The 20,737-nt window shown below is 38.7% G+C and overlaps 1 protein-coding gene across 1 annotated transcript in view; it reads right to left on the bottom strand.

Annotated features, from left to right (window-relative positions):
• The window catches only part of PLPP3 (phospholipid phosphatase 3), a 77,904-nt gene extending 64,513 nt beyond the window's left edge, over positions 1-13,391 (bottom strand). The window contains exon 1 of the mRNA XM_070941301.1: positions 12,764-13,391. Coding sequence (XP_070797402.1) covers positions 12,764-12,902 — 139 coding nt within the window. The 5' untranslated portion in view covers positions 12,903-13,391. The remainder of the gene's footprint in view (positions 1-12,763) is intronic.
• Between the last annotated feature and the right edge of the window lie 7,346 nt (positions 13,392-20,737).

Raw genomic sequence — 20,737 nt, 5'->3', positions numbered from 1 at the left:
CTGCATTTGTTTGTCCAGTATGCTCAGATGAAAGCAGGGTTGTTGCTTAAAATGGTAAATGCAGCAGCATTCTCACTTGGTATCTTGATATGGCCTAAATCAGTGATGGCGAACCTTTTAGGCAAAATGAACTTCTGGTTTCAGCTACTGAACTTCTGGTTTCAGCCAGCTACTCTTCCGGGTTTCTGGCACGCATGCACACATGACAATCAGCTGGCTGGCACACATGCGCACACAGGAAAACAGAAGACCAGCTCTTCTAGTTTCTGGCACTACCACATGCAAAAAGGCCAGCTGACTGTCGCATGCGCATTTGTTCCAGAAACCCAGAAGAGGAATGGGTGAGGCCACACATGCCAGGCGGCATGGCTCCACGTGCCACTTGGGCACATGTGCTATAGGTTCGCCATCACGGGCCTAAGTTATGGTATAGGGTTTAAGTTATAGGGAGAGACAATTTAGCCTTTCTAGTAATGAGTAAAGGAGGTGAAGAAAGAGGAAGGGTCCATGATGGGCTACAAAGTCAGATGTTTGGTTCAGAGCAGTCGTCCTCTAGATGTGTTGGGACTTCACCTTACAAAATGCTTAGAAATGTTGCCGAAAATTCCCAGAAAGCAAGGCCAAGGAAGTTCCAAGATACAGAAAAGGCCACTTCAAATCTGAACGAGGTCATATTTAACAGCTAAGTATTGATTCTGAAGAAATTTAGTCTGATGTCTTAGTGGTCTCTAATGAAGATCCTGGGCAGTGGGAGGAGATGACTTGCAAGGAAGAACGAATTTTTCACTGGGAATCTGTTTGAGGTTGCTTGGGTGAGAAATACAATTAACTGCATTAAAATTACCAGTTTACCTCAAAAGGCTTCTGAGATGGTGTTATTCTTGCCTGAAAACCATGGCAACGGGGTCTCTTTTGCTAAGAAGACCTTAGCTTGGTGTTCTTGGCCAGTTGCCATGGAGACTAGGCTTGTACAATGCCTACACTGAGCATAAGAGTGGGAAAGACAGCTCAGTCAGGTTTCTGTGCAAATTATGTGCCACAGGAACTAACCTCTGCTAACAGCTTTAGCACTGAAAAAGAAAAAGAAAAAACTAGCAGGAAAATGCCTCTCCACCTCCCTTGTTCTTCTCCCCACACAGAAGAATGGAAACAGCTGACAAAGATTTCAAAGAGCTGGGACACGCATACTTCACGTTCTCTTCATTTTCTCCCCTTTTTTTGAATGCAATGCTTCAGCAAACCCAAGAAAAGAAAGGGTGGGCCTGCCTCTATTGCAGAATGTCTAAACTCCAAGGAAGCCTACAATGGGGGGAGGAAAGGACTCTGGAAAGGGAATTAATACCCATTTTGAAGATGTTATTTTGTTCCTGATCAAACCTATGCAGAATCTTAACTTTTTTTAAAAAAAGAAAAGTTTACTTAAAACAATTGCACTCGAGCCCCATTTTAAAATAAAAGACATTGTGGATTTGTGGCTGGGATGCAATGCTGCCACTATTTTTCATGAATAGCAATTGATGGCTGTTCAGTAGCCTGTTAAAAAAAGTCAGTGCGTTAAATTGTTACTCAAAGTAGCATTCATAGAATTAGGACCTGAAGCTATTGCTTCTAAGAAAATACTGAAACTACTCAGAGTATTCACTGAATTCTAGGCCTGGGGAAAAGGAACCAGAAATAATCTGGACTAAACAGGGGATCCATCATAACTAGTTTCTCTCCATTTTTTTCTGAAGTTTTTTTCCCCAACTGAAGATTCTGCTTTCAGACCTAACCTTATCACCAACCTGTTACAAACAAGTGCAGACACAGAGAATTTAATGTTTAATTCCAGCTACAGGGGAACAAAAGAAACCTTGCTAATTTCTAAACTGCAGTAAATACCGTAACACCAGGGGTGAAATCCAGCAGGTTCTGATAGGTTCTGGAAAATCAGTAGCGGAAATTTTGAGCAGTTCGAAGAACTGGTGTGGAAATTTTGAGTAGTTCGGAAACCGGCAAATACCACCTCTGGCTGTTCCCAGAGTGGGGCGGGAACAGAGATTTTGCAATATCCTTTCCCCAGGAGTGGGGAGGGAATGGGGATTTTGCAGTATCCTTCCCCTGGAGTGGGGTGGGAATGGGGATTTTGCAGTATCCTTCCCCTGGAGTGGGGTGGGAATGGAGATTTTGCAGTATCCTTCCCCTGCCATGCCCACCAAGCCACGCCCACCAAGCCACACCCACAGAACCAGTAGTAAAAAAAATTGGATTTCACCACCGCATAACACTGTAAGAATACACAAGGCAAATTTTATCCAGCAGGTTAGGTCAATGGGGCAAATTAAAATGTATTTTATACAAATCCAATATATATAATCAATACAATGTAATCTTCAGTAGGGAATTAGCTGCCTTCCCTAAGGTTTGATTGAGGACCAGGTTATCTGCCTTAATTTCTTGATCCCATTTTTCCCCAGAGTATAACAGCCACTAATCTAAATCTGGATTAAAAGATCAAAATGTTTTAAACTGGGGGAAAACCTGTACTTTCTATACACTGGATAGGAATGTAAAAGAAGCACCTATTGGCATTATTACATGGCAGAAGATCCTCAGAGCCTGAAAAGACCTGTTTCATTCTCTAGAGAGGAAGTCCCTGCAGAAGACAGGAGATTGCCACTTGGTAATGAATTAATTCCTTGCTTGGCATATGTATGCAGAATATTTGATGGACACTTAAATGCAGCTTTCCACAAAGGGCTATCTTAATTTGTGTGAAGCTACAAGTCATCCAAAATAAATTTAGACCCTAGTAACCGACATCCTAATCCTAGGAAAAAAGTAAATCTGGATTTGGGATGCTGAAACCATCATCTAAAAAAATCCCAAGAATAATCCTCTGTGTATTGGAACTACTAAGCCATGACACTCATGATTGATTTTACAAATGTTGTTACATTTTAACAGCTTGATGCCTATGGGTATTGATAATAGGAAGGGCAAAACATGACCTGACCTAGTCCACTCGTCACTGAGTAAGCCCTCTTACTAAGCAAACTGAGTTTGAAAAACCAAAATCAAGAAAAAGGCTAGGAAGAATAGAGGCTTAAGTAAAGGTTGATATCGCTATTTTGCCCTGCTTTTACGTTTAAATTTAATAGTCAACAAATACTGTATTTTTTATGAACATTAGGTGAGGTTTGATGGTATTCAGCTAAGAAAACAGTGTATATATCTGTCTTGAATTGGTGATAGTGTACTTGACCACAGGTGTGCTAATTGCCACCCCAAATCCATAAAAACTTGGCTGAACAATCCATTTTGTCTTCTGCCTGCCTTTCTCAAAGTGATGACAGCCCCTGGCAATTTCACAAGCTACTTTTATTGATTGGAGACATTACACTTGTAACTAGCCACCAACCCAGCAAAACTTCTATCTTCCCAATATTTTATGGCAGCTGTCAAAACATAAGCTGGCACATACAGAAGTCTTATTCACAGACTTCTGATCTGAGATGCGCAAATTTATGGAAAGCAGAAAACAACAAAATTGTCCAATCCCCACAAAGTAGATTAATTTAATCAATATTATCTGAGATTAGCTTCAAATTCTGATCTTTCTACAAATAGGAAGTAGGCTCCAAACCTAAAGATAATAATGTTCTTCTAGATAAGAATGTATGATCACTCAATATCACTTTTCACCACGAGATAAGCAGCATATAAATTTCATAAAGAAATGAATATATTTATTTAATACATTTGTATGGATGCTCATTACATATACATGATTCTGGACAACTGATAATGATAAACAAAATAAAAACGGGATAAAATTGTTAAAAAATCAAGTTTTTAAAAAATCAAAAGCATAAAATAGCTGCCAAAAACATTCATAACATCCTACATACGAATTAGCCATGAAACAGGTTCACTACTATTGCCAGAGCCTCAGGCTAGATGGCAAATCCAAGTTTTTAATGCCTTGTGAAAGGCCAGTGGGTGGATGATACTCCAGTGGGAGAGAACCATGGCAGAGAAGGCTCACTTCTTAGTGTTGCCAGATGGAACTCTCTAGTGCCAGGACCTGGAGCATGCCATTCCTGCCTGCTGGGAACTACTTTCTATGAAATTATTTTCATATGATTCCTTCATTATGGATGTTAAAGTAATACAGAATTTAATTTGTTGATAATGCTGATAATCATGTTGATTTGGCAAAGGGCTCAAGATTCAAAACTAGTAATTTTATACGCTGTTTGGACAGATGGTCCAGGTTTAAACCTTACTGTACTGTATATTAATATACAATGAGAGGTGGTATTCAGCTGGTTTGGATGGTTCACCCGAACTGGTAGCGTAAATCACAGGTGGGCCCGCGCCCCCCACCTCCAGCTCTATGCCATCCTATTTAGGCACGTTTTTGAGGCCGGCTGCATGCACGGAAGATGCGCATGTCAGCAAAGCACATGTGCGGACCAGTAGGGAAAGTAAGTGAATACCACCCCTGAGACAGGTATCAGGTGTCTCTTTAGTTTCTGCTTCGTCTTTAAAAGAGAAACTTTAATAATACCTAGCCTGTAGTATACTATCAGAGCTAGTTATGGGATTAGGATTTCAAATAAGGCATTTATATACCATATCTTATGATTTTCTATTTTAGATGGAACTTGAAAAATTGGACCATATGCATTTGGGATTAACTACAGATTTTACCTGCAATACATTCAATGAAAACATGTAGAAGGAGCAGGAAAAAAATGATGAACAACTTTAAGCAATACTAGTTGGGAATTATGTAATCTGCAATCTAACACCTCTGAGTAGCATTTCAAATCTAGTAGTAGATTAGGAAGAATGATGTAAAGCATGCTGTTGATTTCCCAACAGCTTTGATCATATTATATACGAAATAATCTCTTATTGCAAGTTGTTCAATAATAGAATATAGAAGTGATCCTCTGCTCCTGGACTGACAAAAATGCATTTGTTTTCCATTAACTGAGCTTTATAGTAGTGAACAAGCTAGACAACTGTTCTCTTGATTGAATGCAACTCAATTCCACAATAACATTCTTAGAACTGCCAACAGTCATTGTTTTTGGGTAATGTCAAAGTAATACTTCTAGACTTTGCTTATCTTTTTAAAATATCCTTTATGCTGGAAAATATCTCAGATAAAATAAGTGTCTTTTTTATTTTTAGCACCACTGTGCTTGAATCCACTTCAAAAATGGTTCATAGGATTCACCTACTTGGATAAACTTTACAGAAATAACAAAGGCATTATCGGCTCATCAGCTCCTGCTTGGTCTTAAGTAACTGATTGATGCAACAGAAAAGATCCTCAGTAGTTGAATGTAAGTATCAGTTGCAACATAAACGTAAAAACTTGTGATCTGCCAATCCATAGCATCCTCCGGAGAGAAGCAAGTTTCAATGCTTTTTTGCCAGCAGATACTGAATGTTTTTAAACACTTCATGGATCAGAGTTGCAAAAAGCACAAAGGAGATCTCTGGTGGCTCTCCAATTGATGCTGATTGGACCTGAGATCATTCCTTTCCATTTGTCATGCAAATTAGAGTTGGTGGAAGCTGAAACTTAGCAATTGCAGATAATGTAGCTGCTGATTGCCTGGAGGTGCACAGCATGGCAACTGGGGAGATGCACAAGCTATTCATTCCTACTCCAAGGCCATTTTTCGTATCTACAGTAATCTAATACAGGTACAGGATTTTAAGAAGGATACTGTATAAACTTTAACCTAATCATTAGCTGGTGGATCACACTTCCCAAGGTTTAAATAGTATCTAAATATAATGATTGTACATTCTCACAAAATTGGTAAGTAAACAGGTAAAATGTACAGTCTATTTAATGGTTAATCCTGGCAGGAAACACAGCATTCAGAAATAAAGGCTGTATAACTTGTAAGTAACAAAAATGGGATAAATATCCTTGCCTGACAGTTTATTAATATCATTGATCCCAATTATTTTTTTTTTCTTCAATTCATCTTTATTGATGAATATGCAATCTCCTTCCCCTTTTTAGGAGTAAGTCCCATTGAATTAGTGGCAACTGCTCTAAAGTAGAAGATATTTAACTCTAGTGTTAATTACTATTCTTCCACCTGTATGCTAAGCAGTTTAGAGAATATGAAAAAAAAATCATAATGATTTACATTGGGTGAAGGGAGAGTTCATACATACTAATTAAATGTATTTCTTTTTGGCATCCAATTAAAACAATTATTTACCATTTTTCCTCCTGTTACTTGGTACATTACACAAACTACTATTCCAGGATATATTTTTATGTTCAAATTTATTTCAGTTTCACATTTTTAAAGAACAAAAAATGGAGTACTTAGATGGTTTCAAGATGCCCAGAAAACTAATTATTGCAGTACAGTAAAAATAAAATAAACCAGTTTCCATTTTCAGTGTTGACATGACAAGGACAGAGACTTCACTAGAAGCTACCTAAGCACAGGATTCTAAGTATATTTATATAAGAAGGGATTTCAAAAATGCATTTTAGTATTTTTAGATACTATACAACATCTATCATCATAAAACTAGAATGTGTTCTAGAGAAAGTAATAAAAAGCATCACACCACTGTTCAAAGTATTTTATGATTCCTACCTCATTTGCCCTCACATTATTATTCTGTATGGAGACTGGAGAAGTCAGGCTAAGAAACAACAATTTGCCCAAGGCCACTCCATCTGTAACTCAGTTGTAATGTCAATAAACTTCTTCACTGTCCACAGAATCTAAGCTAATATATTTGTTTTCTTTATGGATGTTTTTGAGATCCAGTTTTGTCTAGTAGTTAAGGCACCAAGCTAGAAAGCAGGAGATTGTGACTTCAAGTTCTGCCTTAGTCATGAAACCACTTGGGCAAGTCAGTCACTCTGCTAGCCCAACCCACCACACAAAGTTGTTGATTTGTGGCAGAAGGTATGTTGGATATGTTCGCTGCCTTGAGTTATTTGTAGAAATAATAAAAATGGAATACAAATAAAATAAAACAAACAGAACTCTTTTAAAGTAACCTTTCTTTTTCAACAAAGTACAGTTTCCTTGTTTTAAAAACCATGTTAAGGTATCATTGGATTAAAATCCCACAGGAATATGGTTGAAGATTCATCTGGTACATACCCAGCAGAGGAAAGAAAAAACTTTGCCCAATATCTCAGCAAAACACTAATTAATGTTGTTTTTAACCTGCTGGTAAAGTTGTAAACCCTTAGCATAGTAAATCCTACTGAAATCCTAATGACTATAATTGCATTGTTAATTACAGAAACATTTTTGGACATAAAACAGCTATCTGAACCATTCATTCATTTCCATGAATTTAAAATTAGACAATTACCAACTTTCATTATCAACTTTCATTCCATCATTTATCTTACACCCTTATAAAAAGTGATTTGAAAATTAGCAACTGACAATAATTGGACTGACAATCTGAATCTACATATTATGTACAAGAAAAGGAAAGCCAATAACAACAACAACAAAAAAAAACCCGTTTCCTTAATTGTCATCATGGAGTGAAAACACTGGCCCATAGCCAAGCAAAGGATTGTACATGGATATGTGGGAAAATGCACAGAAGCCCACTTTTAAGTGTCCTTAATTGAGTGCTCATAGGAAAAGGTTATTCACTTGCTCTTCCTACATTTACAAAGATCATTGGAAAAGTAAATTCAACTGATGCTTGATAACTCAATAATCCTATGACCTTTATCAAGAAGCCAGTTCATGCTCAAGTCAGCTCATAAATCTTAATATCATTCATATTTACCTTGAAAGAAGCCTCACTGCTTCCAAGGGTACATGAGTAGCACTTTGCCATAATAGTCCAAAGTGATTATTTAATTGTATTAAGTAAGTTCCACTAAAATCAATGGGATTTATTTCTTACAGTAGTAGACATGGCCAGCATTAAGCTGTGGCTTTTCATTCCAAGTGCCAACATGCTAAATGACACTAAATAGAAAGACCTGCTGGAATACAAAAGGCTTTTTGTTAATTATGTTATGTCACTGATCCCATGACCATGTATTTCACCAGTCATTACCAGAATCACCATGCAAACAGTCTGATCTAATGGTTGAGGCACCAGGCTAGAAACCAGGAGACTGTGATTTCTAGTCCCATGTTAGGCATGAAAGCCGACTAGGTGGTTCTGGGATAGTCACTCTTACTTAGTCCATCTCATCTCACAGTGTTGCTGTAATGGGTAAACTAGTTGGGGGAAGGAACATTAGATATGTTTGCCATTTTGAGTTATTTATAAAAATAATAAAGGCAGCATAAAACTAAAACAAAACAAAACAGAATAATCTTATCCATGTCTATTTGCAAACCCCAATGTATTTAGTGGAGTATCTAAGTGTTTGGTGGCTAGTAATCACAAGGATCTTCAAAAATTAAAATATACTTCTTACCACTTCATAAGTCAACCTCATGAACACTTATTCACAAGTAAAATAATTTGTTCAATGAGAATTATTCCCATAAGTGAATTTAGGATCACATTTTCTACAATATAAATATTCCAAATGCTGATAAAAGTGAAACACCTATCAGGGAGTTTAATTTTCAGTTTAGAAAAGCTGATAGTATTTGTATGTTTCTATCTAAAAAAAAGATTATGGTGAGTTTATTTCTTCCAGATCCTTGAGGTCCATATTTGTAGGGGATAACCAAAAAAAAAAAAAAAAATAGGGGACAGAATCTATTATCTTTGCCTAATATATTAGCGCCTAATAACAGGAACCAGATGAACAGAGGTCTTCAGAAATTAGGCCAAACTGCCAGAATGACAAAAAATATACTCAAAGCAGAGACCATCTATGTTATGAATGTGGTTATTAAAGTGACATGCTATTGTACTGTATTTTTCTGTGAAAGCTAACTGATTGATACAATATGGAGGAATAAGTAAAGCATTGTTAATATTACCATAACATCAGGATAAAAATTGTAACTGCTACATTTTTCAATAGCTAAGCCATTTTTTTAAGAAGTACCTTAGGGAATATGCAAATGATAGCACAGTGTCTAGCTGGAGGTTTCATTAGAGAACACTGTACAGATAATTACTGTTCTTAAACAAGTGTTGATTTATTGGCCAAAGAGCTCCCACTTCAAGTGTCTCTTCTAAGGCAGAGAAGCTGTCCTGTACTCTGTGCTTAAAATGACAGCCTAACTTCATTCATAAGGAAACTATCAGGAATTCAATGGGAATTATTCCTAGGAAGGCCTGAAATAAGTCATAAGTGGCTAGGTCAATATATGTTAATTAGACTACAATTTACAATCCATAACAGCTGGGTTCCCAGAACATGCCAAGGTAAAGTTAAATAAACCACAGTATGGCTTAGTTTAATGTATGAACCATGTCAATGTGATGAAGGAAGTATTAGGGGAGAAAACTATGATTAAATGGTTAGAGTGAAACCTATTTCACAGGGCAGCTACATCTAGCTTAATTTTATGACAAATCTGTATAATGACTTAACTGCTCAAACGATATATGTCACCCTGATGATATATTTTTCTGTTTAACATTCATCCAGTAGTACGTTAAAGGCAACGATTCACTGTTTTTCAGTTTTCAGAAATATAAGTGTATGTTTACCTGCTTAGCAAGCTCACAGTGTGAAAAACATTAAAGGATTGTATCTAATCTTAACTTGGCAAAAAGTGTACAGAACCGTGACTTGAGCAATCATTTGTAGAAGGGTTTCTGCATATCACATTACTGAATCTGACATTTGCTCAACAATAATAATAGGGTGCCCACAACCCTCACAATTCCAAGAAACCCAATTTATCTGGAGAGAATCAGCCTCTAATCTCCCTGGTTGGAAGAGTGCAATAGCAGAATGACATAAGAAAATATTGTCTATAAAGGATCTGTGCCATAATAATCTACTCTAGATTTGTTTCATTACAAAACATTTTATAAAGTTATATAAAGTGCCTTTCACGAAATACAAAGGGTGGCATCATGAATCTGTGACGTTTTCCAGGAATGTTACCCACTGACAGGAAATTGTTCGACCCAGTAGCCAAAATCAATTTGCATCCCCTGTATCAATGGCTGGGGAATACTGTGGAAGCTGCAATCCCAAAATATACGCCTATTTTAGGTTTAAGAAACAGGATCAGACCTTTAATTGCACCTTATTCAACAGACCATAGCAGCGTCCTTAGTCTCCATTTACAGATACATTCAAAATGTCATTTTTTGTATGTCAGAAGTCTAATAGTGTCTGTATTTTCTGAAGTTAATGAGAAAACATCATTTGAATAAAAAAAGGTGTTTATTTTCAGAATCCCTTATAATTACTTGAGTGATACAGGAGCAGATGGCCACTGATTTGCTTACCATAGAATTAACTTTGCATTTAGGAATATAAACACAATCATGAAGACTGTTAAGATATATTACTTCTTGCTTAATGTTGATTATAATATGCTTAACAATATATTGTCCTAATTGCACAGTATAAGATCACATTCGTGCAAGTTTTATTCAAGTGCAATACTTTGAGTAAGTCATATCAATGTTGCATTTTCAATGGACCATTTTCATTTGTTTCCCAAAAGTTTAATGGTCTGGTTTTTCAAATCTCAGAAATTCCAATCACAATGACTAGAAATTCTAGAATCATAGTCTTATCCCATTTAAAAGATGTCTTCATAGGACATCAAAATATGGGTATTCTCCAATTAAGGTTTAATTGTTCAACCATCTGATATATATACATCATTATAAACTCATCATACTGTAAGATGGACAGCTGCAATTAAATTACAGGTCAAGAAAGCCAGATTCTTAATTAGCATAAATGACTAAATTTTCTGTGGTCTGCAACTAATACACTTATCATATGATCTATTCAACATAAGAATACTATGCAAATCATGTAGTTGATCAAAACATACATTTACTTTATTTCCCAGCCCTTTCCCTTTCTTTTTTAACCTTTTTCTTTGTTTTATATTTTATACTTTTTTGAAATTTAATAAAGTTTTGGGGAAAAGAGGCAAGGTTAGTTGCTGCTTTGATAATTGGATAAATTCAGAAATAACCTTAATATAATCCCATTTCAGTACAAACTTGATTATTTTACTAGCTGTAAAATCCCTTCCACCAGCACACCCCAAAGTGAAGAAGTCACCCACACATCTAATATATTAGAAATGGAGAAGCTGAAGGAGTTTGAAACGAACAATCTTTTAGAATAGATCATGTTATCATAATAAATTTGGACTGCATCCTTGCTCTTTTCCACACTGGGTTATTTGAACAAACAGCTTGGTACTAGTGTCATATATAATGGCCATCTGTTCAGTTTCTCTGCAGTTATCAGCAGGATTACCTGAAAAACTTTCTTTTTAATCAAGAAGTTACATGCACCTTTCAATCCTGGATAGTTTGCAGTGTTAATGAAGAGGATCAATGTTTACCAGGGACAGACAGAACTTCTAAACATCCCTTAACATCTGTTTATGTACTGAACAAGTCTCATCCTCTCCTTTGCATTTATGTGCATTTACCACTTGCCTGTCATTCATGAAAACTAAAGCCACCACAAATAAAGCAATGAGCCCTTACTATGATCATCCAAAATGTTACATGGGAGGGTCCCTGTGTCTAAAAGTGTAACTTTTAGGTGCACAAAAGCAGGCTTTCTATCAGATTGTGGCATGTCACACAGTTGGTTAAAACAGTGGAGGTTTTGCAGGGGGGAGGGAATTATTTAGTGTTAGCCCCTTCCCACATGTTGCAGAAGACAACTCTTATTTAAAAGGGATATTGCTGACTTCAAAGTTCTCAATTCCCTCAGAAGTCCACAAAACAAACTTTCAAGCTCACTATGGCTTTGTTGCACTGCCATTCTGTGTAGATTTATGATGGGGTGTGTGTGTATATATACCCCACTCCCCTAAACCCTTCTAACCCCTTTAACAACCTTTTCCGAGTTTGTTACTACGGCTGCAAATAGGACCCTTCCTTGAGATTAAAACACACACACACTTCAGACCTTGGACACATGAAAAGGAACCCCCCTCGCCCCAGAAAATTTTAGAAGCTCAATCAGGAGCAACCAAATGAATTTAGCCCACAAAAACGGCGCCTCATTTGCTCAGTTGCCTTTAAAGTTGCGAGTCGGGAAGTGATGCTTTGTTTACACGAGGCTCAGCTCAGTAGTAGGACATCCATTTTTATTTCGAGTCAATCTCGGAGGTAGGTGCTTTCCTACAGTAAAATCAATCCCATTAAGGGAGAAGAGGGCAAAGAGGGGACGTGCCTCAAAATCGAAGAGGGGTTTGGCCAATAATTTACAGTCACCTGAGGCAAAACAATGGAGAGTTTGAGATCTTCCATCCACCCACCCACCCACCCGGGGAGCCTCTCCTAGGGTCAGTGAGAACAGGGTGCAAACAAGCCCCCAAACAACGATATTCTTGCAGAAAATCAGCGCGAGAAAGTTCAGGCCATCAAAAGTTTGCAGGAAACGGGGTTGAAAGGAAAGTTTGCAAAAAAGGCAGAACGATCGAAGAGTGAAAACGGGAGAATTGGTTAGTATTTCACAAGGAGGTTGTGGAAAAGGAGGAGAAAAGTTTGTGCAAACGACCGACGCTGGAAGTTTGGGATTGCTTTTTTTTTTTTTTTTTGAAAGAGATATCCAGGAGAAAAAAAAAGAGAATTAAATCAGGAGAAAGGATCTGCTCGGTTCAAATCTCACCCATGAAGAGGCAGAAGAGGTCGAGACAAACCAACAAAGCTTTCTTGCTGGAGCTTTTGGTCGGATTGTTATTCAAGGCAGTGCTGCCCCCGTTCTTGCTCTCCGGAACGATCGCCTTGTCGTACTTGTAATTCTGCATGTTTTGGTGGGTAGGGGGGGAACCGAAATCGCCTTTCCAAGCAACGAATGTCTTCGGGCGAGCTGATGGAAAGGGGAGGCAGGGGGGAAAAGGAAAAAAAAAAAAGCAGAAAATCCAGGCGTTGGAAACGATGCTGCTAGCTGGCTTTTCGCGTCCGGATCTTCGCTTGCTGGAGGAGAGAGGGAGGAGGAGATGGTCGAGGGGATCGCAAGCTTTGTTTGGGTCGACTTGCCGCTTAGAATTAAGTTTCCAGATCGCAGAAAGGTCTCCCTTCCCCTCTCTCGATCGTTATGAAGTCCCGATGAAGACTAATGAAAACTCCTTGGAAAGGATGAGTTTCCAAAAGTTGGGAAGGGGGAGAAAAAAGTTTTGCACAAACACACACACACCGTGTTCTGTGATCCGGCTAACTCCCGACCGGCGACTCAAGAGCTCGGTTTACTAGCTCAGTCCTTCTCAGCCAGGAGGCTGGTTTGCTTAATGAATGGAGTTGGGGGGCCGGGCAGAGAGAAGGGCGAGCGTCCAGGAGGACCTCGCCCGCAAGCCGAGCTCAAGCTTCCAAAATATGCCGAAGCTGCGCTTTGCCGCTGCTAGCGCCGCCACCGGTACTGTGGGATCAGGCTTGGTTGTATCGCTACTTTTATTTCGTCAGGTCCTTTTTCCACTGTGCGCTCTCCAAGTACAACCCCTTTCCTTAAACTGACAGATATGATAATTAACTTCGCGGTCGTTTCCCCTCCTCCATCTCCCCGTCCCGTCCCGTCCCGTCCCCGCCCGAAGTGGAGCAAAAAGAGGCGAAAGCGATCCAGAAACTCGGCGCGCGAGCGCCCCCAGCGACGACTCGGAAAGCAACAGCAGGCCGGTTTTAAGGCGGGCTGTTTACCCGCAACCCGCCTGTGGCCAGCAACTATAAGTTCACGCACTTCGGTGGATGTCCCGCCGCTCAAGAAAAGTCTCAGCGAAAAAAAAAAAAAAAACGTGAGGGAAGATTTCACGCCTTTATTAAAGCAGCCTTTCCCAGCCTGGTTCCTTCGAGAGGGATAGATAATGGACTTCAAATCCCATTATCCACAGCCAGAGGGAGACCGCGATCACTTTGCAGCAGGGAACACGTGGGCTGGGATTGTAAAGGCGGTTGCTACACATTCCATCGTATTTGGCGGGACGCTGGCTTCAGAATCACTGTTTCACAAAAAACCTAAAGAAATTGGGTTCAAAATCAAAGGGGCTTGCTTGGCCTTTTTTGAGCAGAAGGCTGAAAAGTATCAGCATTAAAGATGGATTATAATATCCTTTCCTCCTTGCAGTTCAGCACCAAGGGTTTGGGGGAGTCTCACACAAACTATTTAGTGGGGGATTCTGGGAGTTGAAGCCCACTCATTTTAAAAGGGATGGCTGAGCTTGAGAAATGCTGGTTTAAACAGGTGGCTTAAAATGTTACTATAGAATCTGGAATCATCCCGGGATATTAAAACCATATCATTCCAAACTAGACTGTGGTTTCTCTGTGTCATATAATATATGTGGGTATATGCATAATTTTGTATTTATTTATTTCGTCATGTTTATGTAGTGTATATTGGAGATGGTGACCCCTTGAGAGCTGTATGCAACGAAATTTCATTTTAATGTATGCTGATTAGTGTACATTCAAAGTGACAATAAAGTTATTCTAAATTTAAGTTTAATAAGAGAAGGAATCCTCAGACAGAAATAATTTTAAATATGTGCAAAATGTCTTTCTTTGAGCATTGTTGCCATACTTATACAACCTCTACAAAATTGGATTTCAGTACGCATCAGCGAGCAACATGCATGTTAATTGATGATTACCAATATTTGTCCTTTTCACTCATGGTTAAGGGTTGCATTTCTTTCAAAATAACCTTCCAGGGATTACAGAACATGGTGGTCATAACGGAGAACGATATTTGCTTCCAGAGGATCATGTCATGTGATAACTGTTGCTTCCTGTTGCTCCGTTCTTTTTTTTTTTCTACAGCACATGCACAGATACATGGAATAATAACTGGAAGGGTTTCTTCCTCCAATCTGGTGCTTTGCAGTGCAGCCCTGAGTTATTACCATTCCCATCATTTGGCATTCCTGCAAGTCATGGTACCTTTGTGCAGCGTACAACTTGCACACCTGGTTTTGGTGGCCCTGGAAACACCATTGGATGTTAACAGCCTTTTGTGTTTTGGAGTTAATGAAATAGATAATATGAAACCTAGTGGAGTTATGATTGGCTTCTTTTTCTTCTTATTTTTTAATAAAACCATTTTTGCTGTTGCCAATCAGTGCTGCATTGTGGTGGGTAGACCAGAAAACCACTTCACATTTGTTATAATATGTGAATCCAGTCATATGTATACAAGGCTGGGTTCACATATATTTTATTAATATTACCATAGTTTAAAAAAAACCAGGATGGGACTGAATTTGACATTGATTTCAGTTAGCCACCTTAAAAAGATTTTTAAATGGATGTTCACTCAATTGCCTTTGGAAATGAGTAATAAAGGTAAAGGTTCCCCTCGCACATATGTGCTAGTCATTACCAACTCTAGGCGGCGGTGCTCATCTTCATTACAAAGCTGAAAGCCAGCGCTGTCCAAAGACGTCTCCATGGTCATGTGGCCGGTATGACTAAACGCCAAAAGCGCACGGAACACTGTTACCTTCCCACCAAAGGTGGTCCCTATTTTTCTATTTGCACTTTCGAACTGCTAGGTTGGCAGAAGCTGGGACAAGTAACGGGAACTCACCCTGTTATGTGGCACCTGGGATTTGAACTGCTGAACTGCCAACCTTTCAATTGACAAGTCTTAGCCACTGAGCCACCGCGTCCTTTGTAAATGAGTAATAGCAACTGTCAAATTAGACTGCCGGTCAGGTATGTTGGGAAAGAAAATGAGATGAAAACTTCAGTTAGGATGATAATAATCAAACAGAGGGAGTTATTTAAAAAAAAATGTTTCCAAATTTTACCATAGCATTCGAATGTTAATATAATGCTTTTCCAAAAACCCATTTGTTGTCTTCCTTTCAGAGAGTCAGCATCCTGGAGCAGAGCAGATTAGTCTAAATAAGGGTTATTTGGATTATCCAGATCAACATTAATCCATAATTATGTTTCTTTAAAGAGAAGGAGACAGAGAGATAATCATAACATAGCAGTATTTTGTCTCCTGTGGCGACAGCCTGTATGTGGCAGGACCTTTGTATGCATCTTTCATATTCAAAATATTCGTCTTGCACATTATATATCTAAAATAACCCAATAACCTACAAGATATTTGTGTGCAGGAGCTGTCTATGTTGCATAAGAGATTTTCGTCACCATAAATCTACCTTCTTATTTTATTTTATTTGATTTGATTTTAACCCAAACATGGTGCTTGTGGGGACTAAATCATCCATAAACAATCCTTGGTGACATATTTACTTAAATGGTATTTATACATACCAATAGAAAGTTGGTATGCTAGAAAACAAACCACCTTTGACATCCTCTGAATTTTGAAGGATGGCCTTGATAGCCAGATAGGCTGAAAACGTGTCTTAGAAAATAAAGCGGAATATCTCTGCTCAGAACAAAAAAAAAAGAGACTAAAGTTTAGGTGAAATATTTTAGAAAGCCCAGAATTTTAAAATCTTGCTCATAAATTACCATATTACCATCGCTCCAATAAGACACACTTTTTCCCTCCCAAAAGTCCTTTGCGGTCCTTTGGTGAAAGCAACCGTGCCGTGGCAACGGGGTCCTTTTACAGTGCTGAACCCCGCCTCTTCCATCTTTGTCTTTGCCCACCACTTCTGTCTCTTTTCCGCAGTGCAGGAATCAATAGGCAGAGATGGCACATGAGAGGACACCTTTTTGTGGTCCTCTCAGGCTCTGCCTCCTGCCCTCACTACACTGCTACTCCAAATTTTTTTGCTTGTTTTCCTCCTCTAAACCTAAGTGTGTCTTATGGAGCGAAAAATACGGTAATTACAGTTCCAGGAAAACCAAAAATCTCATTTATATAGGATTTGCTGCATAAGATATACAGAGCAGACACAGGCAGCCCATATACTGTTATCCATTGCACAAATATAATTGCCACCATCATTATGAAGTGTGTGCACTTATTGAGGCAAAAATATACATCTATGTTGACTCGGTCCAAATACAGATCATATTCGCCTGTACTTTGTGGAAGAGAATCAATGTAGTCTATACTGGCAACGTAGTCTATACTGGCAAAAACCAGAAGGAATGTAGCATCACCTTTGCTGGTTAATCTATTTTGCACAAAGATTTAAAATTGATTTCTTTCATTGAAATAGACGGAGAAAGCTTTTCAAGACAAAGCACGGACACACAAATAGAATAATAATTAAATCAGGGCACTCCTTTGGAGATGTATTGGAAGGGTATGGAACCACTTTTTAAGTTTAGGCATGATTTCTGTTCAGGTATTCCTCGACTTATGACCACAATTGAGCCCAACATTCTTGTTGTCAAGTGAGATATTTGTTAAGTGAGTTTTGCCCCATTTTACGACCTTTCTTGCCATAGTTGTTCAGTGAATCACTACCGTTGACACGTTAATACACAGGGTTGTTAAGTGAATCTGGCTTCCCCATCGATTTTGCTTGTCAAAAGGTTGGATCACATGACTTTGGGACACAGCAACGGTCATAAGTATGAACCAGTTGCCAAGCATCTGAATTTTGATCACATAATCATGGGATGCTACAAAGGTTGTAAGTGTGAAAAATGGTCATAAGTCACTTTTTTCAGTGCCACTATAACTTTGAATGATCACTAAATGAACTGTTGTAAGTCAAGGACTACCTGTATATAGGGGAGAAGAGAACATATTATCCTTGACTGGATTATTCATCTAGCATGTCCCTTAAACAAAACTCGGTGGTTTGTTCACATGGTACACAATGATTGACATATAGGATTTGAGTAAGAGCAATTCCCAAATTGTGAGATCACAGTTACATTATTCATTTAGGATTATTATTCTTGCTTATTTTTTTTAACCTGATCTTTAGAAGGTGCTTGGGAATCATACAGCTTCTTCTACTAAATGCCTGGCATGAGAATAATTCTGTATCTCCAAAGGCAGGACACAGAATTCTTACATTAATAAGATGGATTTGACTGGTATAATGTAATGGCCTAATGCACACTTCGCCTAATGCTTTTAACATGCCTGTTCCTTTTTTTTTTTTTTTTTGCCTTAATAGGGGGAATTTGAAAGCGACTAGCAAAATAATTCATGTAATTCATATGCAGTGTTGGCTTACTAACATCTGACATTCACTCTGAACTAAAACCATTGATTATTGGTTGTTGTTTCTAGCGGTTTTGACTTGCGGAGTCAGAAATCAAAATCCTCAATGGATTTAGGGAGGAACCGCAGCGTTTTCATTCCAAATTAGGCACCTGCAGAAAAATTATTTTTGCATTTTTTCATACCAATTTCCAGTTAGTTTGATGAGAGAAAATTTCCATCAAAGAAAAAGAGATATGGTGGTCCTCGACTTACAACAGTTCATTTAGTGACGGTTTCAAGTTAAAATGGCACTGAAAAAAGTGACTTATGACCATTGCAGCATCCCCACAGTCACGTGATCAAAATTTGGACACTTTATGACAGTTGCAGTGTCCTGGGATCAGGATCATTTTGTGACCTTCTGATAAGCAAAATCAATGGGTAAGCCAGATTCACTTAACAACCATGTTACTAACTTAACAACTGCAGTGATTCACTTAATAACTCTGGCAAGAAAGGTCATAAAATGAAGCACAACTCACATGACAACTGTCTCACTTAGCGGCAGAAATTTTGAGCTCAATTGTGATCATACGTTGAGGCGTTTAATGAGATTCTCATGGGTACTGTATAAATTACTTGCCCATTTGCCCGTATTTAACTGTAACACAACCAAGAGGGATGTGTGTGAATGTTCTGTCCTTTACCTTACAATCATCTCTCTAACTGTCCACATTTTGGTTTCCCATATTTCAATTGCAAGCCAACGCAAGGTATAATTGGGAACTGCCATCACAAGATTTCTCAATGGAGCTGCTACTATCATTACTAAGGGTCATGCTTTTCCTTCAATAACCATCTTTCTGCCAGCCGTTTACTGTCTTCTCCTTGGCATCCCACACTTCAGTTAAATACAAACAGAAGGCATCATCAGGAAGCTCCTTCTAAGAATTTTTTTTTTCAGATTGGCAATTAAAGACGTTTGAGAGAGATGAAAACTGTGTAATAAAAACAGTACCGGCTGCAGCACTCTCCACCAGATTTTGGCTCCGAATTAGATTACATCTGACATAGAAATCAAACCTTCATCAGCCTGGACTTGATTGGTCTATTTTCAGCTTGTTTGTGCTAAATGCTGTTACGTTATTGGGAAGACTCAAACTCTAATCCACCTTTGGCCTTCACTAGGTGATTACCCCCTCACTCAAACTAACTTACCTCACAAGATTGTTGTCAGGAAAAAGTAGGAGAACTGTGTATGCCACCTTAGCAACTTTTAAGACTTGTGGACTTCAACTCCTTGTGGACAGCAACTCCCATGCTGGCTGGTGAATTCTGGGAGTTGAAATCCACAAGACTTAAAATTGCTAGGGTTGCATACCAGTGGTGGGTTTCAAAATTTTTTACTACCGGTTCTGTGGGTATGACTTGGTGGGTGTGGCATAGCTTGGTGGGCGTGACATAGCTTGGTAGGCATGGCTTGGTGGGTGTGGCAGGGGAGGGATACTGTAAAATCTCCATTACCACCCCAATCCAGGGGAAGGTTATTGCAAAATCCCCATTTCCTCCCGATCAGCTGGGACTTGGGACGCAGAGAATAGACGTGGGCGGGGCCAGTCAGAATTTTTACTATCGGTTCTCCAAACTACTCAAAATTTCCACTATGGGTTCTCCAGAACTGGTCAGAACTTGCTGAAACCCACCTCTGTTGCATACTCTTGACGTATGCCCTTGTAAGCTCCTAAATAAATAGGATGGTGTAAATCCAACAAATAAACTTCTTAAATTTTGCATTTGCAATACTCATTTAGTATTGCATAAAATGCAATACTCATTTAGTCAAGGAAATAAAAAAAAATTGTCCTAGATCCCCAAATGTGTTTCTCAAAATTCAGACAGAATCTTTTCTCAGCTTGTCCAGAAAGGCTGACGTTGGACCAACAGCCATTTGGGTGAAAACTATCCGGACTGACAGTGAGCTACAACACAGCATTCCCAATGCAGCTAGGTAAGAAGTATAATTCTGGTATGAAGGAACAGAGTCTTGCATCCTCGTGTAGACATGCAAAAGACAATCTGTTTGGTAAACCTACATGTATTAGGACAGGGCATTGCACAAGGAAGGAGACATAAACTCATTTGTTACATCCGTCTTATCTAGCATTATTTGTTCTACAATGAGGTCCCACAGAACATTAATCAGTTTCAACCCGGTACATTTGAAAACCAATCAGTAATAAAATAAGGCTATCTAAAGAGAGGCTCAATAAGACTATATTTATAGCTACATTACTAGCAGTTTACAGGGTGGAGCAGGTGGGGTGGAGTTGGGGGTAAGATCCTTTGACAAAGCAATCCCACGTAAAGCTCTTAAATCCTTTGTATTCAAGGAAGCTCGCTTCTAGCTTAATACAACATGATTGTAGGCTGAAGGATTGGCCTTCTTTACTAAGGCTAGCTTCTCTGTCATAGATGTGGACAATTATTTGTTTACTTGCTAGGTTTATTCCCTACCTTTTGTTCAGGAGCTCAAGGCAGCATAGTTAGCATTCTTTCCTC

Source organism: Pituophis catenifer, unplaced genomic scaffold, assembly GCF_029215685.1.
Source record: "Pituophis catenifer annectens isolate HBS135680 unplaced genomic scaffold, rPitCat1.0.hap2 SCAF_3, whole genome shotgun sequence".
NCBI classification, from domain to species: Eukaryota; Metazoa; Chordata; class Lepidosauria; order Squamata; family Colubridae; genus Pituophis; species Pituophis catenifer.
Note: the sequence above shows the minus strand (reverse complement) of the source record. Positions and strands in the feature narration are given on the sequence as shown.